Source organism: Ochotona princeps, chromosome 4 (genome assembly GCF_030435755.1).
Source record: "Ochotona princeps isolate mOchPri1 chromosome 4, mOchPri1.hap1, whole genome shotgun sequence".
NCBI lineage: Eukaryota > Metazoa > Chordata > Mammalia > Lagomorpha > Ochotonidae > Ochotona > Ochotona princeps.
The window spans coordinates 92444508-92469728 of NC_080835.1; the positions used below are offsets into that span (position 1 = coordinate 92444508).

Consider the following 25221-nt stretch of genomic DNA (forward strand, 5'->3'; position numbering starts at 1 on the left):
ATTAGAGCTACTGAGGTTTTTGTACAGGGGGCTGCTTTGGGGCAGAAGAGCATGGTTTTAAAGTACCATATTTTAAATCTCTTTCTTATAATGGGTCCCATTATGCTTCTGCCTGAGATCAGCCTGGGGAGCGTTGCCAGTTCTGAGCGACCACTGTCTGTGCCTCTCCAGCCAGCTAATGCCTAGGAGAGCTGGAGGAGGTCGAGTAGCTCATTGAGTCCCATGAAGCAGCCTGTGTGAGCTCAGAGGAGAGCAGGGCAGCCATGGGCAAGAGGGAGGGGGATTGCAGGAGGCCAGGCTGAGGGAAGAGAAGGAAGCTGGATGGATTAGACAGCAGGAGACAGCCAGTGCAGAAGCAGGCAGAGTGTCCTGGAGGAAGACCTGAGGCCGAGTCCTGATCTCACAGTGCTTAGCATTCTCTTCCTCTCTCCGCTCATTGAGATGGGTGGCAGTGGGCTTCATATCTGCCCCATGTGCATCCCACTTTTACTGGGGGAACAGAAGGAAGTGTGGCTGTTAGCTACACTTGGAGGGTTTGCCATATTGTGCAGGTTGGGCTTGTGCTGGCTCTCATGCATGTGTGTGTATCTGCTATCTTTGCATACCGTATTCCTGCACTCTCAGGGCTAGCCTGGTGCAAGGCCAAGGTAAAGACAAAGCAGGGGTGAGCAGGCTGTTCATATGCCTCCTGTTTGTGAGAAGCAGTGCTGCTTAGCTGTGCTTGGTAGAAATCCAGCCAGTCAGTCGGACCCTCCTTGCTTCTGAAAGATTCCCTACCACCTCCTCCCTGCCCACCTCTTGTCTTCTTCCATCCCTCCTTTTCCAATCTCTGACTCTACATTTTACCATGGCTCTGGACTGGTGTGAAGATGAGAATCAGAGCTGTGACTGCTCCTGGGAAAACTCACAGCCACTTAAGGGCTTGCCTAGCGTGGCTTAGATAAGATCTGCCATCACCCCCAAACTAGCCCTCCCTTGTCCACCTGCCCAAAGCACAAGTCAGCCCAGGCACACATTCTCTCCTACTCAACAGCCAACGTGCAGCTACCACAGGAAAGGGCAATCCTCGACCCATCACTAAAAGCTCAGTAGCTGCATCCTGCTTGTCCTCCTACAGTTTCCTCACTTCAGCATCCTCTATTTCTGAAGGACAGTGAGTGACCAGTTCCCTTTAGTCCAGATACCCCATTAAAACCATTTGTTTGGTAGCAAGTGTTTAGCAATTAAGAGCCCACCTCCCCCACTGGAGTTCCTGAATTTGATTTCAGATTCTAGCTTCTGCCTCCAGCCTCCTGCAAATGGGGCTGCTTGGACGCAGCAATTCATGGTTCAAGTGCTTGGGTCCCTGTCACCTGTATAGGAGACCTGCGTCCATAGCTTCCAGCTTTGGCCTGGCACAAGTCCATTTGTTGCAGGCTTTTGGGGAGTGAGCTAGCAGATAGGAGGGACATGCATGCTCTCTTTCTGGCTCTTCTTCTTAAAATAATAATAAAGTGTATTTAAAAAGGTGTGTTAGTTCAGTTGGCACCTGTCACTCAGAGCTCCAAGTTGTGTTATTAGTACAACTGCCTCCCTGAGATACTCCTCCTGGTGCTAGTAACAAATGAAGCCAGGCAATGCACTGACTGTGTCATGTTCTTTGGCAGTAATTTTCTTGTAAGATGAAAAATATCAAGCATGCCTGAGTCGCTGACAAATTTTCTTCTCGGCAGCTAATTTGAAATGCCTCCTATCTTCTGGGAGGAAGGAGAGAGACGTGTGGATGATTCTTGGGTTTGCCAGCTCTGACACGTGCTCATCGCATGTCAGTGTGAGGAAGGCCGATGGAAGCCTACCCCAGCATGTTTAGAAGATGGACTAAGGAACTATTTTTTTCTGTGTAAGCAAAAAAGAGGAGTGGGTATTTGGCTTGGTGATCAAGAAGCTGCTTGAGATTTCTGCATCCAGTCTCAGAATGCCTGAGTTCAGGCCCTTGCTCTGCTTGAGACCAGCTCCGTGGGAAGTGGCAGGTGATAGCTGTTAAACCCCTGCCCTTTGTGTGGAAGACCTGGATGGGGTTCCTAGATCCTAATGTCAATCCCAGCTCAGCCTGAGCTGTTGGGATCATCAGGGAGTGAACTAACAGGCAGGAGATCCTCATCTGTATCACCAATAAAATAAATGAATAATTTAAAAATTGCACCAACAGATAACTCACTTCACACTGATTACCAATAAGAAAGGAGATGTGAGCATCCTCAGAGTCCTGCCCTGAAAAATTTCGCTTCTGAAACCTTGGATTTGGGGAAGATTCCTTACATCCAGGACAACGTCCCTGGGAGGTGGCATCTTTAGTCAGGTTCCTTCCACAGCATGGACTGAGGTCCATTCTTGCCTTAGAGGGTTGTTCTCCATCCCTGGCATCTCTGAGAAGAGCCAGTGTGGGCTTCTTGGCAGGTGTGGTGAGGGATGGGCCAAATGCTCTGCTTCAGCCACAGAGGTCAGGCATTAGAGATCACCACCTGGGCACAACTCGACACAAAACCTTTCCACACAGATAAGCACATTTGATTCTCTTTATTTGCAGATTGCACATTTGCAGCTTTTACTTCTTGCAGTTGATTGGCACATAACCTCAGAATCAGGGCTCAACAGGGTTTTGGCAAATGTACAGAATAGCCCCGAATGTGAGTCACCTGGGGTGTGCCCAGCTGAGGCTGGGCCAGTTGACACCCTGTCTTTTCCTCTCAGCTCCTCTATCGTCAACAGGTGCCCTTTCTGCCATCACAATGTAATGCTGTATTTCTTGTGAGGTCTTTCTGTTTAAAACAATCCCCATGAATAGTGCTCTAGCCATGTCCTCTCATGCTTCTTACTGAAAGAGTCAGCATATCTGAAAGTCTTAACAGAAGTCACAGTGCTGTTACTCAGTGCTCATGAAGCAACAGTAATAACACGTGAGGTGTCTGTAAGCCTGAGAACAGGTGAGCAGGATCTCACAGGAACCTAACCTTGGATATCCCCTAGGAGCAAAGACTTGGAATCCCCAAACTGATAGTCGTGCCTCCTTTCTACAACAGAACTGTCACAAATGCCAAGAATCAGCTCTCATGCCTACAGCCAGGAGGCGGTGCCAGGAATGAGTAACTCATGAGCAGCTGGACTTTTCCTCCAGGGACCCTTTCTGTGTTCCTTGCTCTCCTGTTTCTCACTGCACCCCAGGACTGTGCCGGTTGCACTATGACCTGCCTTTCTCCTGGTTCCCTTGATGTAGAATAGAATCTAAGATCCTGCACTTCTAAGGCCAAGGAACATCAGAGAAGTCCTTTGGACCAGTGCCCTCACTGGGTGCTTAGATTCCTGCAAACGCGTTCTCAGGGGAGAGAGTTTATGTTTCACCATCTCCAGCATTAGGGAACCGGTACCTACAGGGATGGCCTACTCCATCTTGGAGGGCTCTCATCATCAGAAAGTTCTTCCATCTGTTGGGCATAAATCTCCCTAAAACCTCTTCCTTTTGCCTTTAGTTCTGTTTCTTGGGTCTGCGCATCTGTTCTACCCTTCCTGTTACTGTCGTTACTTCATGAGGCTCAGAGAGGGCTGTTCTGTGACAGGCTGCAGGGCGCCACCCAGCATCCCTCACAACAGGTGCCCACTTGCGTCTGTGGACAGCTCTAATTTCAGCAGTCTCCTACAGTTCACCTGTGGGAGACCTCTTGGCACTACCCCTCCTAATCTTGTCTCTCCCTGGCTCTGTTCCAAGGTGCATTGAAAATCTAAACCAATATTACAAATACATCTAGCACTTTCAGGAATGCCTGCTGTTAGAGCTAGATAGGACTAACTTCTATTCTCTTCTTATAGGTAAGATAATTGAGACTTAAAGGAAGTGACGTTCCCAAAGGTATTTCACAATTTGATGGTTAGTTATCAAGTGCCAATGAGAGGCCAGACACTGTCCTGGGAGCTAGAGCCACAGAAGGGGAGTTCCTTCGTGTTGTCACCAAGTATTTAGTCAGCTCTGATTCCAGGCTGGGCATTGCAGGCACAATGGTGAACAAGGTAGAATCTTGTCACTCAGGGAATGATGTGTCTAGTGGGAGGGCTGTGTGTGAACAAATCATTACCAAGGTATTGTATGAGTGATGAGAACTACCAAGAAGTCGTTCAGAACACCACACATGAGTCCCTGGAACAAGAGACCTCACTGAGTCAGAAGAATTGGGAAGGGCCTCCCAAGGCTGAAGCTTGATAGATGAGTGGACAATCCCAGGAGAAAGGGGAGTGTGACAAACTCCAAAACAGGTGTTCTTGGAAGCCATGATGGTGGAATTCCTGAGGCCCTCAGGTCTTCCTGTTTACTCCATATTTCTTTCTTCCAACTTTATCTAATTCTCCTCTAAATATGACAATTGGGATCAAAGGCAAGGAAAAGCAAAAGCCAGCTTCAGGAATGTGGATTCACAAGCAAGAATGCTCACAGCAAATACTAGTGGCTAAAGAATAATGATTCAAATGTGTGCTGAATAATTAATTATCTAGTACAGGAAGTTTAACATCCTGGAACAGCACAGCATAATGGTCTCGTCAGGGTATGAATTTGCATTGATTATGGAACTTTGGGTCAGAAATTCAACCTTCCTGTCTTAGTTCTCTTATCTGTAAAATGGAATGATAATGGTACCTTCCTCTTAATGTAGGTGCAAAGATGAAATGAGGTAACACATGGAAAATATCTAGTCCTGTATTTGGCATGTGGTAAATATTCAAAAGTATTAGCTTGTATGATTTTCTTACAATCCTTTAGTTAATAACAAGTAACTTAAAAGGAGTTCATTGAAACCAAAAACATATCTACATCAGCTGCTCTGCTAAAAGTTGATGACATAGGAGGTTCAAATCCTTTGTGCTGGACTCTTAAACACTTTAGGGGCACAACTTGCATGTAGGCTAAATTCAGGATTTATGAATATCCACCCAAGGCTTATGCCAAGGCTTATGGAACCAGCTCCTTTTGCTACATGATGTGGTGCTCTGATCCCATCTAGATATAAATACCATTTTTAAATGTTGGTCTTGATCTGCTTAATTGGTTTCCTAAACCATTAATGATTTTCATCTCACAATTAAATAAAATGTTATGTTACACTGAGTTGCAAACTTAGTACAGCTGAAGTAGAATTCATTTGATAGGACAGTCTTCACAGTTTCCCTGGGCTGATCTTTTATCACTTTCCTTGGCCTTTTCCATGACTGTTCTTTGATCCTGAATTTTCACAGTGTTGTGCACTCCCGCACATATTTTGGTGGTGCTTCTTGCTTTGGCCAAGTTTGACATGTCCCTTTCTTCCCCAAATCACCTGTTCATCATGTGTCACACCTCACTGCCACTTTCTCTGCTTGTAGGTCAGTGTTAGTCTTGTACCCTCAAAGAGTCACTACTAACCTCCCTATAAGCATGCTTCCTAACGAGAACTTCTCAGAATGCTGAAACTGAGGTTTGAAATAATGAGTCATTGGTTATGCTTCCTCCAACTTGGGATGGCCCTAGCAAACAAGGATCTCAAGCAAGAAGAACTTGTATAGACCTTTAGACTCTTATCACATCTGTGATGGCCTCAGATCATCCCAGTAAAGGAGCAAGGGAGGTAATCCTTCTCTTCAAAGTTGCCAAGAGTGACTGCACAAGACCACACAGTAAGTGGCAGAGTAGCTGGTCAGCTACATTTCCTCATGAGTGTACTGTTACTTTGGTTCCCATAGCTGGTCAGAAGCTCCCATATTCATTCTCTCATTTGGTTGTTGTCAGCAAGGCCTTATCAACAGGAGGTTCATTTATTTCTGTGTTACAAATAAGGAGGGTTCAGAAAGGTTAAATGACATACTCAAGGTCATACAGCATATGCATGGAAAGGAAGAAAGAAAACATGGGTCTCCTGATACCCCCTGCATCCCCTTGTGCCAGGCTCCTTGTCTGGATCACTCATATGGGCTGTTTAGTGGATGCCCTTCAGAGCTCTATTCCCAAACAAACAAGTTCATGGTCATCAGAGAGGCATGTGGGAGGTCCCAGGTCCTAAGGTCACAATGGTCTACACCCATGTCCTGACTCAACCAGGTGGTTCAGTGGAAAAGAATTTGAGCTCAAATTTAGTTTCACCGTCTCTTAACTGTGTGGTCCTCAGCAAGTTTCTTGACATCTGAGTCTTAGTTTTGCTTTTTAATAAAGATTTATTTTAATTTTTTTATTTGAAAGGGAGAGTTACAGAGAGGAGAGACAGAGAAAGAGGTACCCTCTGCTGATTCATTCCCCAAATGGCCACAATGGAGACAGCAGTGCTGATCTTAAGCCAGGAGCCAGGAACTACTTCTCGGTCTCCCACATTGGGTGCAGGGACCCAAAGAGTTGGCCATAAATAGAAAGCTGGAAGTAGATCTGTGGGGACATAATCCCACGGCCATCTGGGATGCCCACACCACAGATGAAAACATAGCTTGATGCGCCACAGTGCCGGCCCCATCTTAGTTTTATTTGTTCATTTATTCAACAGAAATCTGTGTGAGAGCTGTGCCATTAAGCATTGTTACTGTTGCCTGGGGTGAATACCTGCAGTTCCAGGCTTCTCAGGTGGGAATGAGAATAGGGCTGTTATGCATAGGCAGGGCAATTCATGTAAGCAAACGGCATGGCAGGGTGCCCAGCCTGCAGGGGTGATCAATACACGTTTGCAAAAACCTGACTCCAAAGCAGAAGGAAGGTCTTGTCCACTGGATCCAGGCAGCACTGAGTGCAGTGAACAATCGTCTAACCCAACATCAAACCTTCAGTGTTATTGCATCATAATGCACACACCCGCAGAGGCAGGCTGGGATGTGAGGCAGTCCTCAGGGCTTGGCAAATGAATGCCTTTTTACCTCCTTGAGAGAGGACAAATTGGCAGAATGATAACTCTGAGTGAGTATGAGCAGGGTTAGAGGCTCTGAGTCTGCAGGCTCACCAGGACATGTGGTCCCAGGGACAATAAACTGGCCACATTCCAGAGCAGCCTGGAGGACTGGGCTGCAGGGAAGAGCCTGGGGGCTCACCTGCACCTGTTGCCCCTGGAAGAAAATAGAGGGAACAGCACTTGTTGAAGTTGGTGTCCACTCTCTGGCATGCTAGGCACTGTGCACTGTGCCTCACTCCCTGTAGCATTACAGCACTGTGGTAAGGCACACCACTGTTTTCCTAACAGCTTCTGGAAAAATGGAAGGAGAAGTACGAGTTGACTTTGGTTAGAAACAAAAATGTTTTTCATTGTATCTGGAAATTGTGTATTGTGAAAACTCTATACATGGATGAGTTTGCATCAAAAGAAACCTATGCTTTAGGGATGGAGCGAGAATGGGTTTGAATTCCCATTCAAGTATTTACTTAGCCATGTGTGACCTTTTTGCATTCATTATCTCACTTTCCTAGGACTAAGGATGGTTTTTAAAATCTGTAAAACAAACATGAAAATATCTACCCTTGTAGAGGTGCTAAAGATTAAATGAGATAAGATATGCCCATTCCCCATTGCACATACTCCTCTAGGTTTCCGCAAGGAGCACATGCTGTAAGTCAGGCACTGTGCCATGCTCCAGCAGGTGAAAATGGGTGATAAAATGAGCCCTGATCCCTACTCTCGGGAGCTCATTTAGAGTTCAGAGAGGCAGGCAGTCAGCAACAAGCCACATCCGGGAATGTTCTGAAAGAGAAAAAAATATGGGGTTCCGGGAGGAGTTTGACTTTGGGGGACGAGAAGCTATCAGGAGGAGCTGATCTCTGGCTGAGGCTGAAGGATTAACAGGTGAAAATTAAGTCAGTATTTGGCAAGGTGCAGATAGTAAATATTCCGTCTTTGCAGACCACAGTGTGTGTGGCAACTCTGTTGTCATACATGGAAAGTGCTCGCAAACACTGTTTACATTGAGTGGGCATGGCTGTGTTCCAATAAAGCTTTATTTCTGCAGACAGAGGGCCAGACTTGGTCCATGATTTTCTGTCCCCTGAATTAGCTGAAAGACAGCCAGGGGTTGTGCAGCAGGAGAGTTCCAGATGGGTCAAGGCCATGTGCAAAGAGGGACAGGAGTCTGTTGCCTGTGAACAGATGCAGGAGGCAGGTGTGAGTGACATACAAATCACATGAGATAAAGGTGAAAATGAACAGAGTGGGCCTTGCAGCCCACAGCAGGGAGTTGGGTCTCTGTCCACTAGCCCAACTGAGAGAGAATATGAAGGGTTTTAGTAGTGTGCTGGCATGCTCAGAGGTAAGATGTAGAGGAGGGCTGGCATGCTGCTTGTGAAGAACAGAACAGTACTACTCTGAGTGGATTCTGGTCTTGGGAAGACCAGTGTGAACCTGGACTAGAGTGGAGGCTGAGGAGGGTGAGGCTTAGGAGATTGCCTGATTCACTGGCTAAGGTGGCTCAGTGCCATGGCCCCAGTGCAGGTACCCTGACTGCCAGTGACCCAGAGCATCCCTGTCAGGAAGCAGCGAAGGATGCCTGTTGTGGTCACTGCCCCAAGACAGCACTTCCTGAAGTGTGGTGCTGGGGACGTGACCAGCTTGCTCTTGCCACAGACCTAATCCAAACCCCTTATTCAGTTGTGCAGTAATCACTTTTCAAAAACTCTGGGTGGCTCCTGCCCAGGCCATAGAGCCTATTTTTCTAAAACCCTAGGGGCACCTTAGTTAAGCTTTCCTTCTAACCAGCTTGGCCCCTGCTAACCCACCTAGGGTTCTTAAATGCAACTTCTGGAAGGGTAGGACCCCAGAAATAGCCATACTCAGCCCACACTGAGAAATGCAATAGCTACTGAGAAAAGCCAACATGCTAACTGATAGCCACAGTGCAGGCAAGTGGCCCTGCGCATGACAGTAACCTTCAGGGCAGTTCAACGTGATGGTGCAGAGTGGCAACTCTGTCATGATGATGGCTCTGTGTATCCAGGTAAAGATGTTCATGCTGCTGAAAAGGATGGGGAATGTATTCTACCTTTGAAATGATGCCTGGAATACATAATTTAAATCTCTGCAATGCAATGCTTAAAGAGGTGATGTTATTAGGAACTTGTACAGGTCTGTGTCCCTTGGGAACATTGGGTAAATGAGACTGTGTTTGTACAAATGCATCCTCTAGCAGTTACTTTCTCCTCTGTCAGTTATATTCACATTTCCCTATTTGAATAAGCACTGCCTTCATCAAGTGTCTCTGCTAATAGCCTGAGCACCAGTAGTGTGAAGGGCTACACATTGGCTTAAAATATTGTGATGTCCATGAAACAGTGCACTCGTTTTATATCCTATTCTTTTTTTCTCTTACAAACTTGGCAACTTGGGTAAATTATGGATTTAATCCTCACTAATAAAGTGGAGCAACCTTAAGATGACTCTGCTTAGGCTTCCAGGCCCCAGCAATGAGCCTCTCTGTGCCTGGTGGGCTATGCTGGTGTGCCAGAGTTAGCAGCCAGCGAGAGCCCTGGGTACATGGCTCTGCCCAGCCTCGTGCTAGCAGTGTCACATCGGGAGCTGGAGATCAGCCAGCGCAGGAGTGTTTACACCACAGAAATTGGGTCTTTTTCCCCACATTTTGACATTTGCTCACCCTTCCTCCACCTCCAAATGATAGGCTGGCATGTCACCATTGGTCTCCACACCCTTGCCTTGCCCTGACCCCATGTTTCTCATCAGGGTTGCTCTTTCTGTACCCCTCCCCCCCCAATAGCTCAGCCCACCTCATGGTAGCCGGAGAAGTTGCTTCAGCACAGTTTCTGGGTTAGTCAGGGCTGGTATGGAGCTCAAGTGCCTGCATTTCAATTGCTGCTATTGCTGGGCTGCGAACCAACCTTTGTGATGCTGGTGAAATCTGTGTAATGAACTCTAGTCCACAGTGCGAAGCTCTTTGGAGAACATAGGTGAAATCTCATAGTACTCCGTACCTGCACCATCTCATTTAATCTTAAGAACCCTCTGGGGTCATGGTGACGTACTCAGCCCCATTTGCAGATGGGAAATGCTGAGGCTCTCTGAGATCACACAGCTTCTGTTGGGAAAAACCCGCTCCTCCAACTTCTAGGCTACTGCTTTGGTGGTGCAGGGCAAGTCATGTTCAAGGTGAGCAGGTCAAGGCTGATATCAAGCCTGCACTTTGCACTCCCAGCTGTGCAGTGGCAGGGCCACATCATCTGGTCAAGCAGGGCACCTTGTTCTTATCTGCACAAAGTTGATAAATAGGCTCACCTATCCAAATCCATCCTGTCTTCTTGTCTTCACTACAAGCCTGTGGCATCTACCCATGAGCAAATCGGGCAGACAAACTAGGGAGAGAGGAGAGGCATTGCCAGGAGTGAAATCCAGGCTGCATACATGGGCATGCGGAAGCTACTTACAAAACAGCTGTTCCTGTAGGAGGCTTCGGGGGCAGGTGTCAGCAGGGTGGTGCAAGGGGGTTTGGCTGGAGGCAGAGCCACAGATTGTCAATGATGAGAGCTGTATCTGCTGCCCACCCCTGGCACGTGTGGGACTTTGAGGTGCCCAGTGGGTGGAGCAATTAGCCCGTATCCCAGGGCGCTTGTCTCTGGCTCTCTGTCTCCCTCCCACTGCCTTTGCAATTAGATGGTTCCTGGTAATAGCTGCCAAGCCGCTTTGTTGGATCTGATGAGTTTATTAATGTCTTAGGGGCAGTGAAAGGGTGGGTGAGAGATTTCATTTCCTGACTGGAGCTTGGGGGCTAATTAGTCTCTTTGCCATGTCCCCGAGGGTGGGGCCAGAAGGGTGCCTTGCTCAGGCTGTCAGGTCTGGCCCCAATCCCAGGCTTCTGCAGGAACTTGGCTTGTGGCTTAGGTTAAAATCAGGTATCTGGGGCTGGGGCTTCTAAAAGTAGGTGGTTAGTGAGGGGCAGGTCTCTTGAAAATGTTGGAGGTGAGAGAATGTGCTGATAAATGTGAAGTCTTACCCTACTGGTGCACAGGGTGGGTATAAGGTGACAAAGAAGATTCTAGAAAGTTCAGTCTTCTCAACATCCAAATGTTGATGTCTAGCCCATGGCTCTTCAAGTTCCTCCTGTCCAAATATGGCCCTTCCCTAGCCTAGGAGACTATCAGGGGAAACTTCTACCCATTTTGAAGACAGGAAAAATGAGGCTCCAGGAGGAGGATCATTTCACCCAGTTTTATGCACTGTTAAGGCCAAGGGAGGAAAGCTATGTCTCTATGGTTCTTCCTGAATGGCCAAGGCCCATGAAGCCACACCCTGGTTGGTGTAGCCTACTTAAATGAGGGCACATTAGTGTCCCCCACCCTAAGAGACACTTTAGGGACTGGAATAATCACAAACTTAAAAGACAGGGCTGGGCTCAGATTCAGATATGGATCACTTCAGACAAGTTAACCTTTCTGAGTCCCTATTTCTTTTTTTCTTTTTTAAGATTTATTTTTATTGGAAAGTCAGATTTACAGAGTTGAGGAGAAATAGGGAGAGAGGTCTTCCATCTACTGGTCCACTTCCCAAATGGTCGCAATGGCCAGAGCTGAGCTGATCCAAAGACAGGAACTGGAGTCTCTTCTGGGTCTCCCACATGGGTGTAGGGGCCCAAGCACTTGGGATGCCCTCTGCTGATTTCCCAGGTCATAAGCAGGGACCTGGATGGGAAGTAGAGCAGATAGGATACAAACCAGCACTCATAAGGGATGCTGGCACCACAGGGTGTAGGATTAGCCTGTTGAGCCATAGCATCACTCCTAGCCATTTCTTTCTAATTATAGAGACACTGGAACTATTCCAAAGGAGTGATGGGAGAACTCCCAGAGATGATGGAATGTGATGCAGAGGCCCAGTGACTATGACCCGCTCTCCTTTAATTTGGAAATCCAGCAGCTCAGCCCTCATGTCCTCTCATTCTCCTACAGGGAGATGAAGGGGTAGAGGAAGTTAAGGCAATGGCATGGCTTGGCTGGTCCCTTTAGAAGACTATAGGAGCTTCTGGAGCCTGAGGAAGGCTCTCTGCTCTCTGCCCATATCTGGCCCACTGTAGTGATCTGCTCATAGGCCATCCACTTTCCTAGGCCATCCCTAAGCAGGGTTCTAGGGTATGAGCATGAAGAAGGCCAGCCCTTGCTGTTGCAAGTCCCATAACCGGGGGGAGGAGATGCACAGGTAAGCACAAGTATGTGAGAGAACCCTGGCAAAGTTGAGATGGGTGCTCAGTCTTCCTTGAGAAGAGTCATGTGAAGCTAGGAGCACATGGCTTAAAACTCAGGCTTCCTGGTTGACAGGTTGTGTGACCTCAGCCAGGAGAGTCAGGCCAATTCTTTGATTTTTGGCCTCATTCTCTTTATCTGTAAAATGGCTCTGACTGCAAGCTAGAAGAAACATGAGCATATAGCATCATTCTACCCTGATGGAGGTGGAGGAGGCTGCTCACCATTTTCATGGTGGCATCCTCGCTTAGGCGTGGAGTACTCACAAATATCAGCTCCCCATTATGATTGGAAAGGCCCACCCTAGGGCTCCTGCCTGCAACTAGAGGTCAGAGAGGACCCCCACCTGGAGGTCCAGGGTGGACCTGGGTTGGTCCTGCCCTCAACACACTCCACCTTCACCCTGACATCAAAGAACTGGTTCCTATACCCTGTGTCGGAGATAGAGGTGGAGGGACTTGGGGGAGCCCCAGCTTTATTATTGCTCAAGCCTTTGTAAGAGAACCCAGGGCCCAGCTCCAAGGACTAGAGTCACTTGGCATGCATGGAATTTGTGAGAGCTTTCCAGAGAAGCTGAGCTTCTGCAGTAAGGTCTGGGTGAAGACTTTATGACTTAAGAGATGTTCTGAGTTGACCCCAGAAGGTGTGGCAAGCATTTCCATCTATTAGAGATGGGAAAGCAAGGGCTCAGAGATTTAAGTAACTTGTGTAAGTTCACAGCTAGCAAGGGAATCAACCAGGACTAGAACCTGGGTTCTCCCGCTTCTGGCCCATCATCCATCCATTCATCCACTCATTCACTCATACAACCACTCTGCAGACATAGACCAAAGGTCTCCATGTGTATCCTTTCTCTCCAGACCATTCTGCTTCTCATGCAGGTTAGTGGGGCTACTGAAGGCAGGCCAGAGCAGAACAGCCATGTGCTCATTCCTGGCCTCAGAACAGCACAGTTCCCTCTAGCCCACTGCCTTCCATCTGAGGGAAGCCCTGAACCATAATCTGTTCCTGATTAATTTTCTATATGCCTTTTCCAAGTCTTCATTCCTTGCATCTTTTGCTTACACAGGTTCCTCCTCTTCCAGCTCCCCTGCTCCATACCCTACAAATCTCCCTCTTCCCTGGGCCCACTTGCGGTCCCAACCCATAGCAGGCGATTGGCCCCTTGGGCTCCTTCCAACCCTGGAACCCACAGCCCACCCAGCCTCCTCTTTGGTCCATTTCTTCCCAGCCCTCTGTCTCTGTTGGTCTCCTCAGATCGGCCAGTGGCATGTGGCAGAGGGCCTCAGCATGGACAGCCGCCTCTATGCTTCCAACATCTCGGACAGTCTCTTCAACACCACGCTGGTTGTCACCACCATCCTGGTAAGCGGGGTCTCCCAGGCCTCCCATCTGTGGCTCCCCAGGGTGTTTCCCGAGCCCTGAGCATTCACAGGGCTTCCCGGGGAACAGAAGATGGGAGCGCTGATCACAGCACCGAGGCCAATTTATGATGGTGTAATTACACTCAAGTTGCTGTTTCATATGGAAATGATATTTGATGAGTTCCAAAGCAGCTGGAGAAGAGAAATAGGGGAATGAGACAGACGCTACATCTGTGGATGCCTCTTTCGGGGACCCCCTGATGCCCAGGACAGCTGTGCATCCCTTGGGAAGGGGTAGGGGTGGCTATGATGGAGATACAGGGAGCCAGATCCAGCCCATTGGGGTAGTCCCCACGCCCTCCCAGCAACCCATCTTGCTTGATTACCTGCTGGGCCTCAAATGGGGTTCTTAGCTATGTCACACCCCCAAGTGCACAGCCCAAAGACTGTGGATCTGTTTGCCATGTTTCTTCCTTTCCAGATGGTGGAAAGAGAATTCTCAGTTCATCTGTAGGGCAAGGGACCATCTGCCTTTTTTCATTTGATGCAGTTCTATTTAATAATTACCAGGGCCTCCTTCACTGCTTCCTGCTACGTGCCAGCTACTGTACACAGTCTTGGTGGCCAAAAATGAGCAGAACTCAGTCTCAATTCACAGAAAGGTTACAACTTAGTAGATGGGATAGTTCCATGCATATGCAGCCAAGGTATTTCTTGTCTTCCCTGGAGAAGAACTCATGTTTTAAGATCTGTCAGTTAAACCAGCTTCATGTATTAAGCGATCATTAATTTGTCCCTCTCTCCTTTCCCCTCATAGCTAATCGAAAGTGTATTTCCCTGCCCAGCACAGCATCTTATCAGCAGGAGATAGCCAGTGTTGCCATACTGATATCGTTCCAGTGCAAAGCCCAGAGACGATGTTTGGGTTAGCCTGCCCGCTCTTATCACAGCAGAATGTGCAAGGTTTGCAAATGCGTCTACATCTTGCAAATTTTTTGAGATAATGAAAGAGCCCAGATGCCTCCTTCCTTGCTGCCTTCATGATCTCCTGGGCCTAGGAGCCCTGGCTGGAATCCGTGTCCTCCTGTAAGCAGAGTGAGGTAAAGCCAACCAAGAGGCACACAGGCATAGTGGGGGCTGTGAGGTCTGCAGGAGAGGGAGGCCCCTCAGCTGGAGGAGGGGCACTTCAGGTGGATGTTGGAGGGCAGGCGCCACGTAGGACAGGGAGTCATCGAATGGAGGAGAACATCGCTCTGTGTCCTAAAAATGCTGGAAAGTACAGGCTCCGTCCAGCAATGGGCATGGGTGGGGAGTCAGGGAAATATAGTGAGGACACTGTGGTGGGTCCCAGGTGTTAGGACTGAGACCCCAGGCCTTGAAGCTTTCTCTCCACTTGCTGGGAGACAGGGCCCCTTGAATGTCTTTCATTTCTTGCTTCCTCAATGGATGAGTAGTTTATTCAATGCCAGTGTATGCCTGGCACCACCCTAGGTTCACAGCCCTCATTTGTGAGCCAGGGAAAGCACCGGCTGTGCCTGTGAGGAGATTCTGTCCCACTGCAGAAGTGGTGACAGAGGCCAATGCTAGCTACAGATGCTTTGTCTCCAGTGCTTACTTGGGACAGGATAGATTCTGATTTCAGGTATTTTAGGACTTGGGAATATTTTCAAAAATATGTTACCAGGGATGCCTCCTTAATCTGAAAAATCCCACAAACAAAATTCCGTAAATCAGAAACTGTTTGATCATCATGTGGACACTCAAAAAGTTTCAGACTTGGAGTTTCTGGGTTATGAATACTCAACTTGTGGATTCTGAAGAAAAGGTGAAGCTGGGGAAGGTGGGGTGGTCCTGAGAGAGCAGGTGGTTTTAAGGCGCAGGAGATGAGAGTGTGCTTCCTGGAGGAGGCAAGGGCCAGGAGGTTGTGAGTTCTCAGAACACAAGGACCACTGGAGCAAAGGGTGGGCAGAGCAGTCCCGGTACCTGGCCCCTTCCGTGGCCACTTAGGTCATTTTGGCAATGTGAAATGTCAGGGAAGTCAGATGGAATTACTATCCTCATTATAGCTGAGAGACGGGGGCAGACTTCTGAGCCACTCAGGGTGATGGGGCAGCACACACTGTAATTGCTGGGACCTCCTTCTCACAATGTCTTCCATATCTGGAAAACTCCTGGAAGCCTGTGTTCCTCCAGGTTCTGTAACTCAGGCCACTGTGGCCCCCTTGCAGGCTCCTTCCTCACTTGTTCAGTCTGTCCACCATCCTTTCTGTAGTGTCAAAATTACCGTGGCACTTTCTGCTTTATAATCCTTCTGTGCCTTCCCTTTAGCTTGGGTTATAGACCCTTCGTAATCAGGCCCGCTTGCCCACCCGCTCTCCAGCCCTGCATCTAGAGGTGCTGGATTACTCTTTTCCACACTGTACCGTGTGCCCTTCTGTGACTTCCCACAGGTGGTTCCCACTGCCTGGAGTATTCTTTTTCTAATTCTTCTCTGTAACTGGAAATGACTGTGCATGTTCAAGACCACCTCTTCCATGAATTCCTGCTTCCCACCCTATGTGTCTGCCATTTCCTGCACATCTTTCCTATTTGAGATTGGTGTGTGATTGTCTACATTCCCTTCTACAATGACAGCTGCCTGCCCCAGACCAAGCGCTCAACAATTAGAACTGAAGAGAAGTGATTGCTTTCTACAGGGTAGGTCCTTAACAATTAAGGAGAGTTTGGGAGGGAGAGGAAGAAGTTGCTTGGCTTTGAGTCCTGCCTCCCAGGGTGTAGATTTTCATTGGAGCTTGGACACAGACCTTATGCTGAGACCACAGAGTCATGTTTCTGTAGGTGTGTCTGTGTGCTCATGTGTGCCCACATGCATGTTTATTTACACACATACATGTGTTCCTGGAGATGGGGTGCGGGCAAGCCTCTATAACAGGAAGTGATACTTAATAGCCAGGCAGGAGTCACTACAGCCAGTCTGGTTGGTTCTGTGCTTATATATGAATGTCTGATGCTAGTCAGTGACTCTTAACAGCAACTGTGAGGCTAATTTAACCTCTTGGTGACCATTGGTGGGCTTTCGGTGGTGCATGGTGATTCTGAATGATATCTCCCTTAAAGCGCAGCACACACCTGTGCTGCCAGTAGTACACATCAAGATACATTAGGGACATTGTGGGTAATCTCATTAGTATCAGCAAACACATAATTTATGTGCTGGACTCATGTTAAGCATGTTGCTATATCATTAGCTTGGGTTCTTCAACACCAATGAGTATGACAGGGCAGTACTCAGCTTCTCTGCCCATCTGAATGACAGAGAAGAGAGAGGGGGGAGGAGAGAGAGAGAGAGAGTATCTTGCATCTGTTAGTTCACTTCTTAAATGGCTGCAATAGTCACAGCAAAACCAGTCTAAAGCCAGAAGCCAGGAGAATCTTCTGTTTGTCCCACATGGTACAGGGGCCCAAGCACTTGAACCACTCTCTTGTGCTGTCCCATGCACATTAGTAGGGAGTTGGATCAGAAGTTGGACAGACAGGATGTGAGTAGGTGCTCATTTGGGATGTCAGCTTTGGCTACTACACCATTGGCCCCCTGTCAGTGAATTTTGAGTAGAGAGTACTCGGGAAGAAAATTTTCCGTCAGCTGCTGGAATCAGTAAAGATACTCTGGGACCTCACAATTTCCAGAATGGAAACCCCCATCCAATCCATGTTTGCAGAGCCATGTCACTCACACCACTGAGCAAGTGCCTAATGCTGAATACAGTGGGAGAAGCACAGTGGAGTCAGTCCCAGGCCATGTTCCTGTTCTGCGCAGGAGCAGGTGCAAAGAAGATGGTCATGCAGGATAATCATGGGGGCCCTGGTCCAGAGAAGTGGGCTGGGTAGGAGGAGACAGGGTGACTCCAAGGACAAGGGTGAGCTCGATTCGGTGGGAGATGGGCAGGGGGAAGCCCTTGAGCCGAGAGCAGTACTTGGGGGAGGCAGGGAGACTGGCCCTTCTTGTTGACCTCACACAGGACTGGATCATGAATCAGAGCAACTTCACTTCCAATTTGTAGCTGTTGCTTCCTGATGCAGAACCTCTCACCTTCTCATTTCATCACACTGTTCCTCCATGGCCTTCCAGAACCCTGTCTAGCCTGAGCTTGGCATCTGCACACTTTCTCTCTCTCTCTCTCTCTCTCTCTCTCTTTTTGCTTCTAGAATAATCTCTGCCACTGGGCTCAGTGAGCTCCCCTGAGAACCTGTCCCCAAACCTGGTAACTGCATGAACCTTGCTCTCGATTGTCTGTCTGCATTCAGCCTCCTTCTCCCTTTGGCTAGACCTTGTTGACCCCTGTGGCTGTCACTGCTCCCTCCCCATTGCATTCTCTAGCAGTGTTGCTTGCTTCCCATGCGCTGGCCTTCTCTCCTGCCTGCTCCACTTTCAACACCACCCTAGTCACTGGCAGGCCTCCCTCAGCTCCTGCCTCCTCGCCTCCTCTCTGCGTCCACACCCACGCTCTGTGCCTTACATCCAGCCTCAGGAGGAGTCTTCCTGCTTGATTCTCTTTCTGCCTACCCCATTGCCCTTCAAGCTATGCTCCAATCTGTAAGACTAATTGGTAGGCCCTTAGGGACTCCCCAGCCCTTCTGTTGGCAGGTGGCACAGGCAGTCAGGGCAGATGTCCCACCCTTGGTCATGCTGTCGCATGCTGTTGCTGTTCCCCTCTCATCCCTGACCCTGACAGAATTCAGTGCCTCCCTCCATCCTCTGCAGCTGCCTTTGCAAAGTCATGTGATATATGATCTAGCTGTTGTCTCACAGCCTGTGTAGTCCATGTGTGGAGATTACTACCTTCACCTCCCTCAGATATCTAAACCCCGACATGGGATGACACTTCCCATATGCCAACCTTTGGTGCTGCTGTTTTGCCTTCCGGGGCTGCTTGCCACTGTGCTCTGTAAAATCAGGGTCTCCCCGAAGGGTCTCCTCCAGTTTCGTCTCTGTACTTTCTCCATTCCTCCTCTGCCACCCTCAGGGCAGCTTCAAACTTCACCTCCACACAGAGGACTTCCTTGTCTGATCTACTTTGTAAGCCCCCAGCTGCCATTCCCTCTAGGTAGCCTGCCAGCATGCCCAGATCAACACACTCCAATGCTCTTCCCTTCATGCAAGGAGGATCCATCCTCAGCCCTTAAACAGTGTCCCCTCCTCTCCAGACCCATGCTCTCTATTCCCTCCCCTAACTCATCCTCAAGCCTGTGCCTTCCTGTGTCCCTTATGTCCTTCCAGCTGTTTCCAACAAATCCAGAGCCAGAAGCAGCTTCGGGGTTGGCAGCTCCTGTCAGGAGGTAATTTGGGCTCCCTCATGGGTGCTGCCTCTCTTACACCTTACCTTATAACACCCTCACTCATAGCCTCTAGTTTCTAAAACATGGATGTTTTGGATGGCATCATGGCACACCATTTGTGATGCCAGTACCCCATTAGAGTGCTGGTCCGAGTCCAGGCTACTTCACTTCCAACTGAGCTCCTTGCTAATACACTCAGGAAGGCAGCAGAAAATGACCCAAGTGCTTGGACCCCTGCACCCATGTAGGAGACCTGGATGGAGTTAAGGCTCCTGCCTTTGGCCTGGTCCAGCCCTGGCTGTTACAATCATTTGGGAGAATGAACCAGATATTGGAGGAATACTCTCTCTCTCTTTCTCTCTTTTTTTCTGAAAGTATAACTCTGCCTTTCAAATAAATACATAAATATTTCATAAAAAAATAAAATCTGGATGTGTGCCTACATCATCCTAACTTCAAGGCCCTTGTTTGCCCTAATTCATCTTTTAAAATTTCTCCTCCTACCCTCTTCTCCATACAACCCATACTCCAACCAAGCTGGAATAGCCATCGGGTCCTGAGTAGGTAACCCCTCTTCTCCCTGAAATGATGGCCCTGACAGTGCTATTCCCTCTGTGTTCTCTTCTCTGGGGGTTTTGTGGAGAGGCCTGCCCATATACCCAGTGCACTCTGCCTTCAAGTGCAATTATTTGTATACGTGCTTTTACCTGGCTTGCTGAGTTGTAAGCATCATTGTGTAATAGGTTACGCAGCAATAGGTCTATGTAGAACAATCAAAAGAAAGGGAAAACAGAGAGGACAGGGCCAGATGTTAACCTTAAACAAGATTGAGAGGCCTCATCTTGACTCCCTATGCAGTGGTTTACTCCCTGTATGTTGGTGAGAAAAATACCTCATAGGACAACTTTAAGGAGTGGGTTACAGGACAGGGCCTGATCACCACCTCCCAGGCCACTGCCGTCCTACCCTACCTCCTCCCCTATTTCCTGTGTCCTGGCCCTGTCCATCACGTATGGCTGAGACGCCAAGGCTAAGATGAGAATGACAGCTGCCCAGTTTTGCTGCAGGAAAACCCGTATTTAATGCTGAAGGGGAACCACCAGGAGATGGAAGGCAATGACCGCTACGAGGGCTTCTGTGTGGACATGCTCAAGGAGTTGGCAGAGATCCTCCGGTTCAACTACAAGATCCGTCTGGTTGGGGATGGCGTGTACGGCGTTCCTGAGGCCAACGGCACCTGGACGGGCATGGTCGGGGAACTGATCGCCAGGGTAAGGAGCCAACATGTGATCCGGACACATGGGTGCAGTGGGAGGGCAATGGGATGATGTTGAGTTATGCTGTGAGTTCACTAAATCAGCTGTACGTTTCTCCCGACTCCTTAGGGAACTGGACACTGTTGCTAGTCATTGCTGGATAAGACTACCAGGAGCCTAACCCTGGGTTCTCCCAATCCAGCAGCACCTGGAAAAAAGTCATGGACACTTTAGTAATCAGCATGAGTTAGGCATTTGGATTCCATTTTGGAGGTGATCTTGACTTTGTTGATGATTTTGTTACTTGTTAGCATTCCCTAGCAAAACTGGACTGGCACTTGGGGGGTAGAACACATACACATTGCCAACTTTGATGCCAAAAAGAAAGATCAGGGGATATGTGTTTAAACAGCAGGGGAAAGGGACCACCTGCCGGACAAGTTGGTTGCAGTGGTTTTGTTACTTCTTGCATTCTCTTCCGCTGTCCTTCGTGTCCTTGTGCAGACTGGGGGTGTGCTGTGTCTGGCCAAGCTGTAGCTTGTCAAGATGAACGTGGAGACTTGATTCACATGCAGGTGAGCACGGTGGATGTCAGTCTTCCGTCAGCTTAGAGCGAGTGTATCAGAAGCTCTTCCTCAGGGACACCTCTTGTTGTCTCTGTATACACGGTGAGCTACTGTGAAATTTAATGAAATCATTTCTCAGTCACTCAAAATATCTCCACAACTGAGTTTTTGGGATTAGGATAAGTGATGAGGACCCGAGTGCGGAGAGCGAAACCTTGATGCTTAAGTGTGACCTTGAACACCAGTCCTTTAAGGGTGGAAGGCGCTCCTGGCTTATTCCAACGTGCAAGGTGCTTTGTATGCTGCGTCTCAAATCCTCTTTTTAAAGCATTTTAATGGAGGCTGATATTAGGCACAACAGTTAAACTTATCTTGGGATGCCCACACCCTATATCGTAGTAACCAGGCTCTGCTTCTGATTTTAGCTTGCTGCTAATATATACACTGGCTTTTGGAGAACTGGGGGGCAGCACTGAGGGCTCAAGTTACTGGGTTCCTGTCACTTACGTGGGAGATCAGACTGGTTGAGTTCTGGGCCCCTGGCTTCATCCCTGGCTGTTGCAGGCTTTTGGAGAATGAAATAACACGTGGACGCTTCTCTTTGTCTCCGTTTTTTAACTCTCTCCGTCACTGCCTTTCAAATAGATAAAGAGAAATAATCAAGTAAATTTTATAGTAAATGCCTTTGAGTTCCATGTGGTCCTCACTTTGCAAAAGAGCCATCTGAAGATCAGTGTGCTTGAATGGCTCATTGGAAGCCATGGTGTTAGTATTAGACAGAGCCAGGATTTGAACTCCAAATCACTTACTGAATTTGTATGATTGAAATCTATGATGAATTTTTAAGGTTCTAATCTTCAAGGATAAAAACATCAGCTGAAGAGCTCAGTGATTGCTCCTTAAGTGTGCACCAGGAGCAGTGAGGTTGCTGTGTGGAGAGAGCAGAGGTGAACGCCTGGCTTAGGAGCTTACCTGGCAGACAGTCTAGACAGTGTTTGTAAACCTTCAGGTAATGGTGAAGCACTCAGAACATCTCTCCTCTTGACTCTCCTGGGCCACAAACCAGGCCTTGCTGGCCAAGAAAGACCATATCTAGACACCTGAAAGTTCCTCAGAGGGCCTCATGGACTCTAGGGCATCCTCGCTCAGGGGTGCATACTGGGGCAGGACACTCCCACTACTGAAGATGCACAAACTGCCCCCAGACCAGGATGTGCTGCTTTCCTAACAGTCTTCTGGTTTGGACTCCAATGTGCGGGTTCAGTCCAGCAGTTAGGCACGGAAGTGACAGGTCAGGCCTTTCCTTTACCCTCCTACCCACCCACATCCCAGGTCACCTTCCATGCCCTGGCAGAGTGACTTCAGGGATGGTGATGTCGGGGCATAGCTAGCTCCTTATTAGTCCCCTAATGAGCTGTGACTTCAACTGGCAGAAAAGGGAGAGGAGCGTGGGACTCAAAGACAAGTGTCTGTCTCCCGAGTGACTTGTGCAATCAGGTGGGGGTTTGAAAATTCACTCTAGATCGTGCTTCATGCAGAAACCACTGCTGCTCTGGTCTCGTTATGGACAAAATGATATTAATAAGTAATTAACCCATTAAGTCAGCAAATATTTACTGAACACCTCCTGATATCCTGGAGCATTGCAGATCCCAATGGTAGAAATGACCATGGGCACTGCTCTTAGGGTTCTGTGGTCTAGTGAGTGAGATGGGAGTTCATGAAAAACCACTAGTGCCTGTCCAATTTTAGATGTGCGAATGTAGAGATATGAGAGCACCTAGAGTGAGTGGGGTCTTCTTTGGCGAGGCCAGGAGGCAACAGTTCCCTCAGGAAATATATTTCATCTCTGAAGGTCAGATAAGTGTAACCTGAACCAGGAGAAGCGAAGAGCCTGGCAGGTATCAGGCTAGCTGGATGCCATCGGGGTCAGCCCTAGGCAGGAATGGGTGAACCGGGAACCCCTCCTTTCCTATGTTTGTTGAAGGTTGTCCTCTGGTTTAGGTCCACCTCTTAAGTTGCACTAGGAAATTTAAAGTCTATTGGCAACTGACAGTCCGCCTGACTGTCCTTAGGGAAGAGACCTTAGAAGTCATCAGATCTAAATGTGTCCTTCCTCAGGTGAAGCCTGCTGCCTAGGATCACACAGCCAGTGAGTTCAAAGCCAGGGTTTTTGCCCTGCTCTTTGACTTCACTACTCATGAAATGAGAAAGCATAGATCTTGATTCTAGGCAGATCCAAGCTAAAGTCTCAGTCTATCTACTTTTTAGCTGTGTGTGCTTGGGTAGCTGTTTCATCCTGTTCACCACTTCTAAGGCTTCAGTGTTCATCTGCAAGGCATTGTTTGTCAAGATGTAAGATCATACACATGCATGCATATACGCACATGCACGCATTCACACACAGAGTGTTTGAAATGTAGGGACTAGGAGAGTTTTCTTCCCTAGAGAACAGAATCCAAGGGCAAAGGTTTCAGAAGCAGGAGTGAGGAGGAGGAGAGCAGCACAGGCAAGAGGGAAAGCACACAGAAGGGAGTGCTTAAATGAGCTTGCCACAGCTGAGTGCCAAGCACAGCTGATGGGTCATTTGGCTGTAGAAACGCTATGAAGCTATTACAGCACCGAGTAGCAGAGAAGGGGACATGTGCCTGTGAGAACAAACCTGCATTCACAGCACAGGCTGGCACCTCCCCCCATACTCCAGGCTATGCAGTGGGAAATTTTGGAGAAGGCGGGTCCTTAGGTAGTAGTGATGGCAGTACAAGGCCCATCACACAGGCTCAGCCAGGGGGTAGGTGTGAGCTGTAGCACCCTCTTTCCCCTATACACACCTGCAGCCGAGCAGCACAGACTCACCTGTGCAGGCCTTGGTACCCAGAGGCCCTGCATTCTCTCATCTCTGCAGCCTGAAAGCCTCAAGCCTGGAGACTAGCAAGTCACGGTACAAATAGTGAGGTGAGGTGAATGCAAGGGTCACCAGCAGAGCAGCTGGGATGCCTGGCTGACACTGCCTCAGCCACTGGGTGGAGACAGAGCCTAGGGAGCCTTTCCCTAGTGAGGTAACTGCCCCGCTTTGTGGATCACTAGCACAGGTGCTGTCGGATGCTCTATTGGGAGTGTTCCTGGTAACAGTGAGCGGGACTGTTTGTGGCTAAACAAATCCAGGAACATGCCTTGCTTACACTGGTTTAATCTAGTATTTACTGGATTTTTGAGTACATTACACAGCCCCTCAGTGCCCTGTTCTTGCTCATGGGGCATGTGTTCCCCAGGACAATAAACAAACAAACAAACAAAGTAGAATTGAAGCCATTCAGCAGTCAGCAGTGGAGAGCAAAAGGCACTGTTTGCATCACAATGGGGTAAGCTGTAGATTTTTCAAGGGTGCAGGATCCTGAGCCATGACCTCTAGGCTGGAGCTCGGACATTGTCCCACAGTAAGCACAGGTACAACTTGGGGACAGAATGGAAGCATGAATAAGTACAAGGTGCCAGAGGTATGCATGCACATGCTCACCACCTGATTGCCCTGGGCAGTGAGCATGTTCCAGCAGCAGGAGGGAAAGCCTGGACACCGAAGAGAATCTTCCTGCAAGGGGCTCATGGCTGACTCAGGAATCCCTCTTTAGAGAGTTGGAAGAAAATTGAAGCTATCTATATGTGGGAGTGACAGGGACTGAAGGGCAGAGGCAGAAGTCCATCTCCACTGGGTGTGATAAAACCTCGGTCTCTTCATGTGTTGCTACTATCTGCTTACCCACATAGGCGGATCTGAGTACCCAGCCTACTGATGTAGAAGAGCAGGGGGACATGCTTTCTGCATGCCTGTGAAGATCCTCTAGGCATGTTTTTAGGGGTGAACCCATTATAAGGTGGCGTGTGCGTGGAGTGGGAGCAAGTGGATTCATGCAAACCAGGGCCTATGGGCAGCCTTTTGCCTGCTGCCCAATTTCTCATGACTCCCTTGTGTCTGTACAGTAGAGGCAAGAAAGGTGGCTCTCTGGAAGATTGCCCAGTGAGCTGCATTTCACCTCCTTGGGGTGCTGCTTTAGCTAGCTAGCGCCTCCATGTAGGTTCATGGCAGCTCAGAATGAAGCACGCTGTTGGCATTCCATTCCATACTGGCAGAATGAAACATGGAGATTCAAAGAGAGAAGGGCTTTGGAAGGCTTAATTTCAAGCCTTATAAGCCTTGGATGTCAAATAGCTCTTACCCATGACATTCTGATGAATTAAGTATAAACGAAGCTAAAATGCCTTGTTCTGCTTCCCCCTCCCAATGAAAGGACAGTGGGGGCGGTGTGGAGGCTGGGCAGAGACCTGGAGGGGCCCTGTCTGAGCCTCATGGCCTTGGGACAGGAATACAGGAACATTCTGCTGTACTGAAAAAATGCAACAGCTGGTCCCCTGGGATCACTTCTCACCTGGAAACCAAACACTATTTTTACTGCAAATAGGTCACAGAATTTTATTATGTTCTTAAATAAAGATCCTGA

The 25221-nt window shown here is 48.5% G+C and overlaps 1 protein-coding gene across 2 annotated transcripts in view; it reads left to right on the forward strand.

Moving 5' to 3' along the window:
• GRIK4 (glutamate ionotropic receptor kainate type subunit 4) overlaps window positions 1-25221 on the forward strand; it is a 427812-nt gene that overhangs the window by 339318 nt on the left and 63273 nt on the right. For both annotated transcript variants that reach the window (XM_058662539.1, XM_058662540.1), the window contains exons 12-13: window positions 13460-13567; window positions 19971-20174. In XM_058662539.1, coding sequence (XP_058518522.1) covers window positions 13460-13567; window positions 19971-20174 — 312 coding nt within the window. The remainder of the gene's footprint in view (window positions 1-13459; window positions 13568-19970; window positions 20175-25221) is intronic.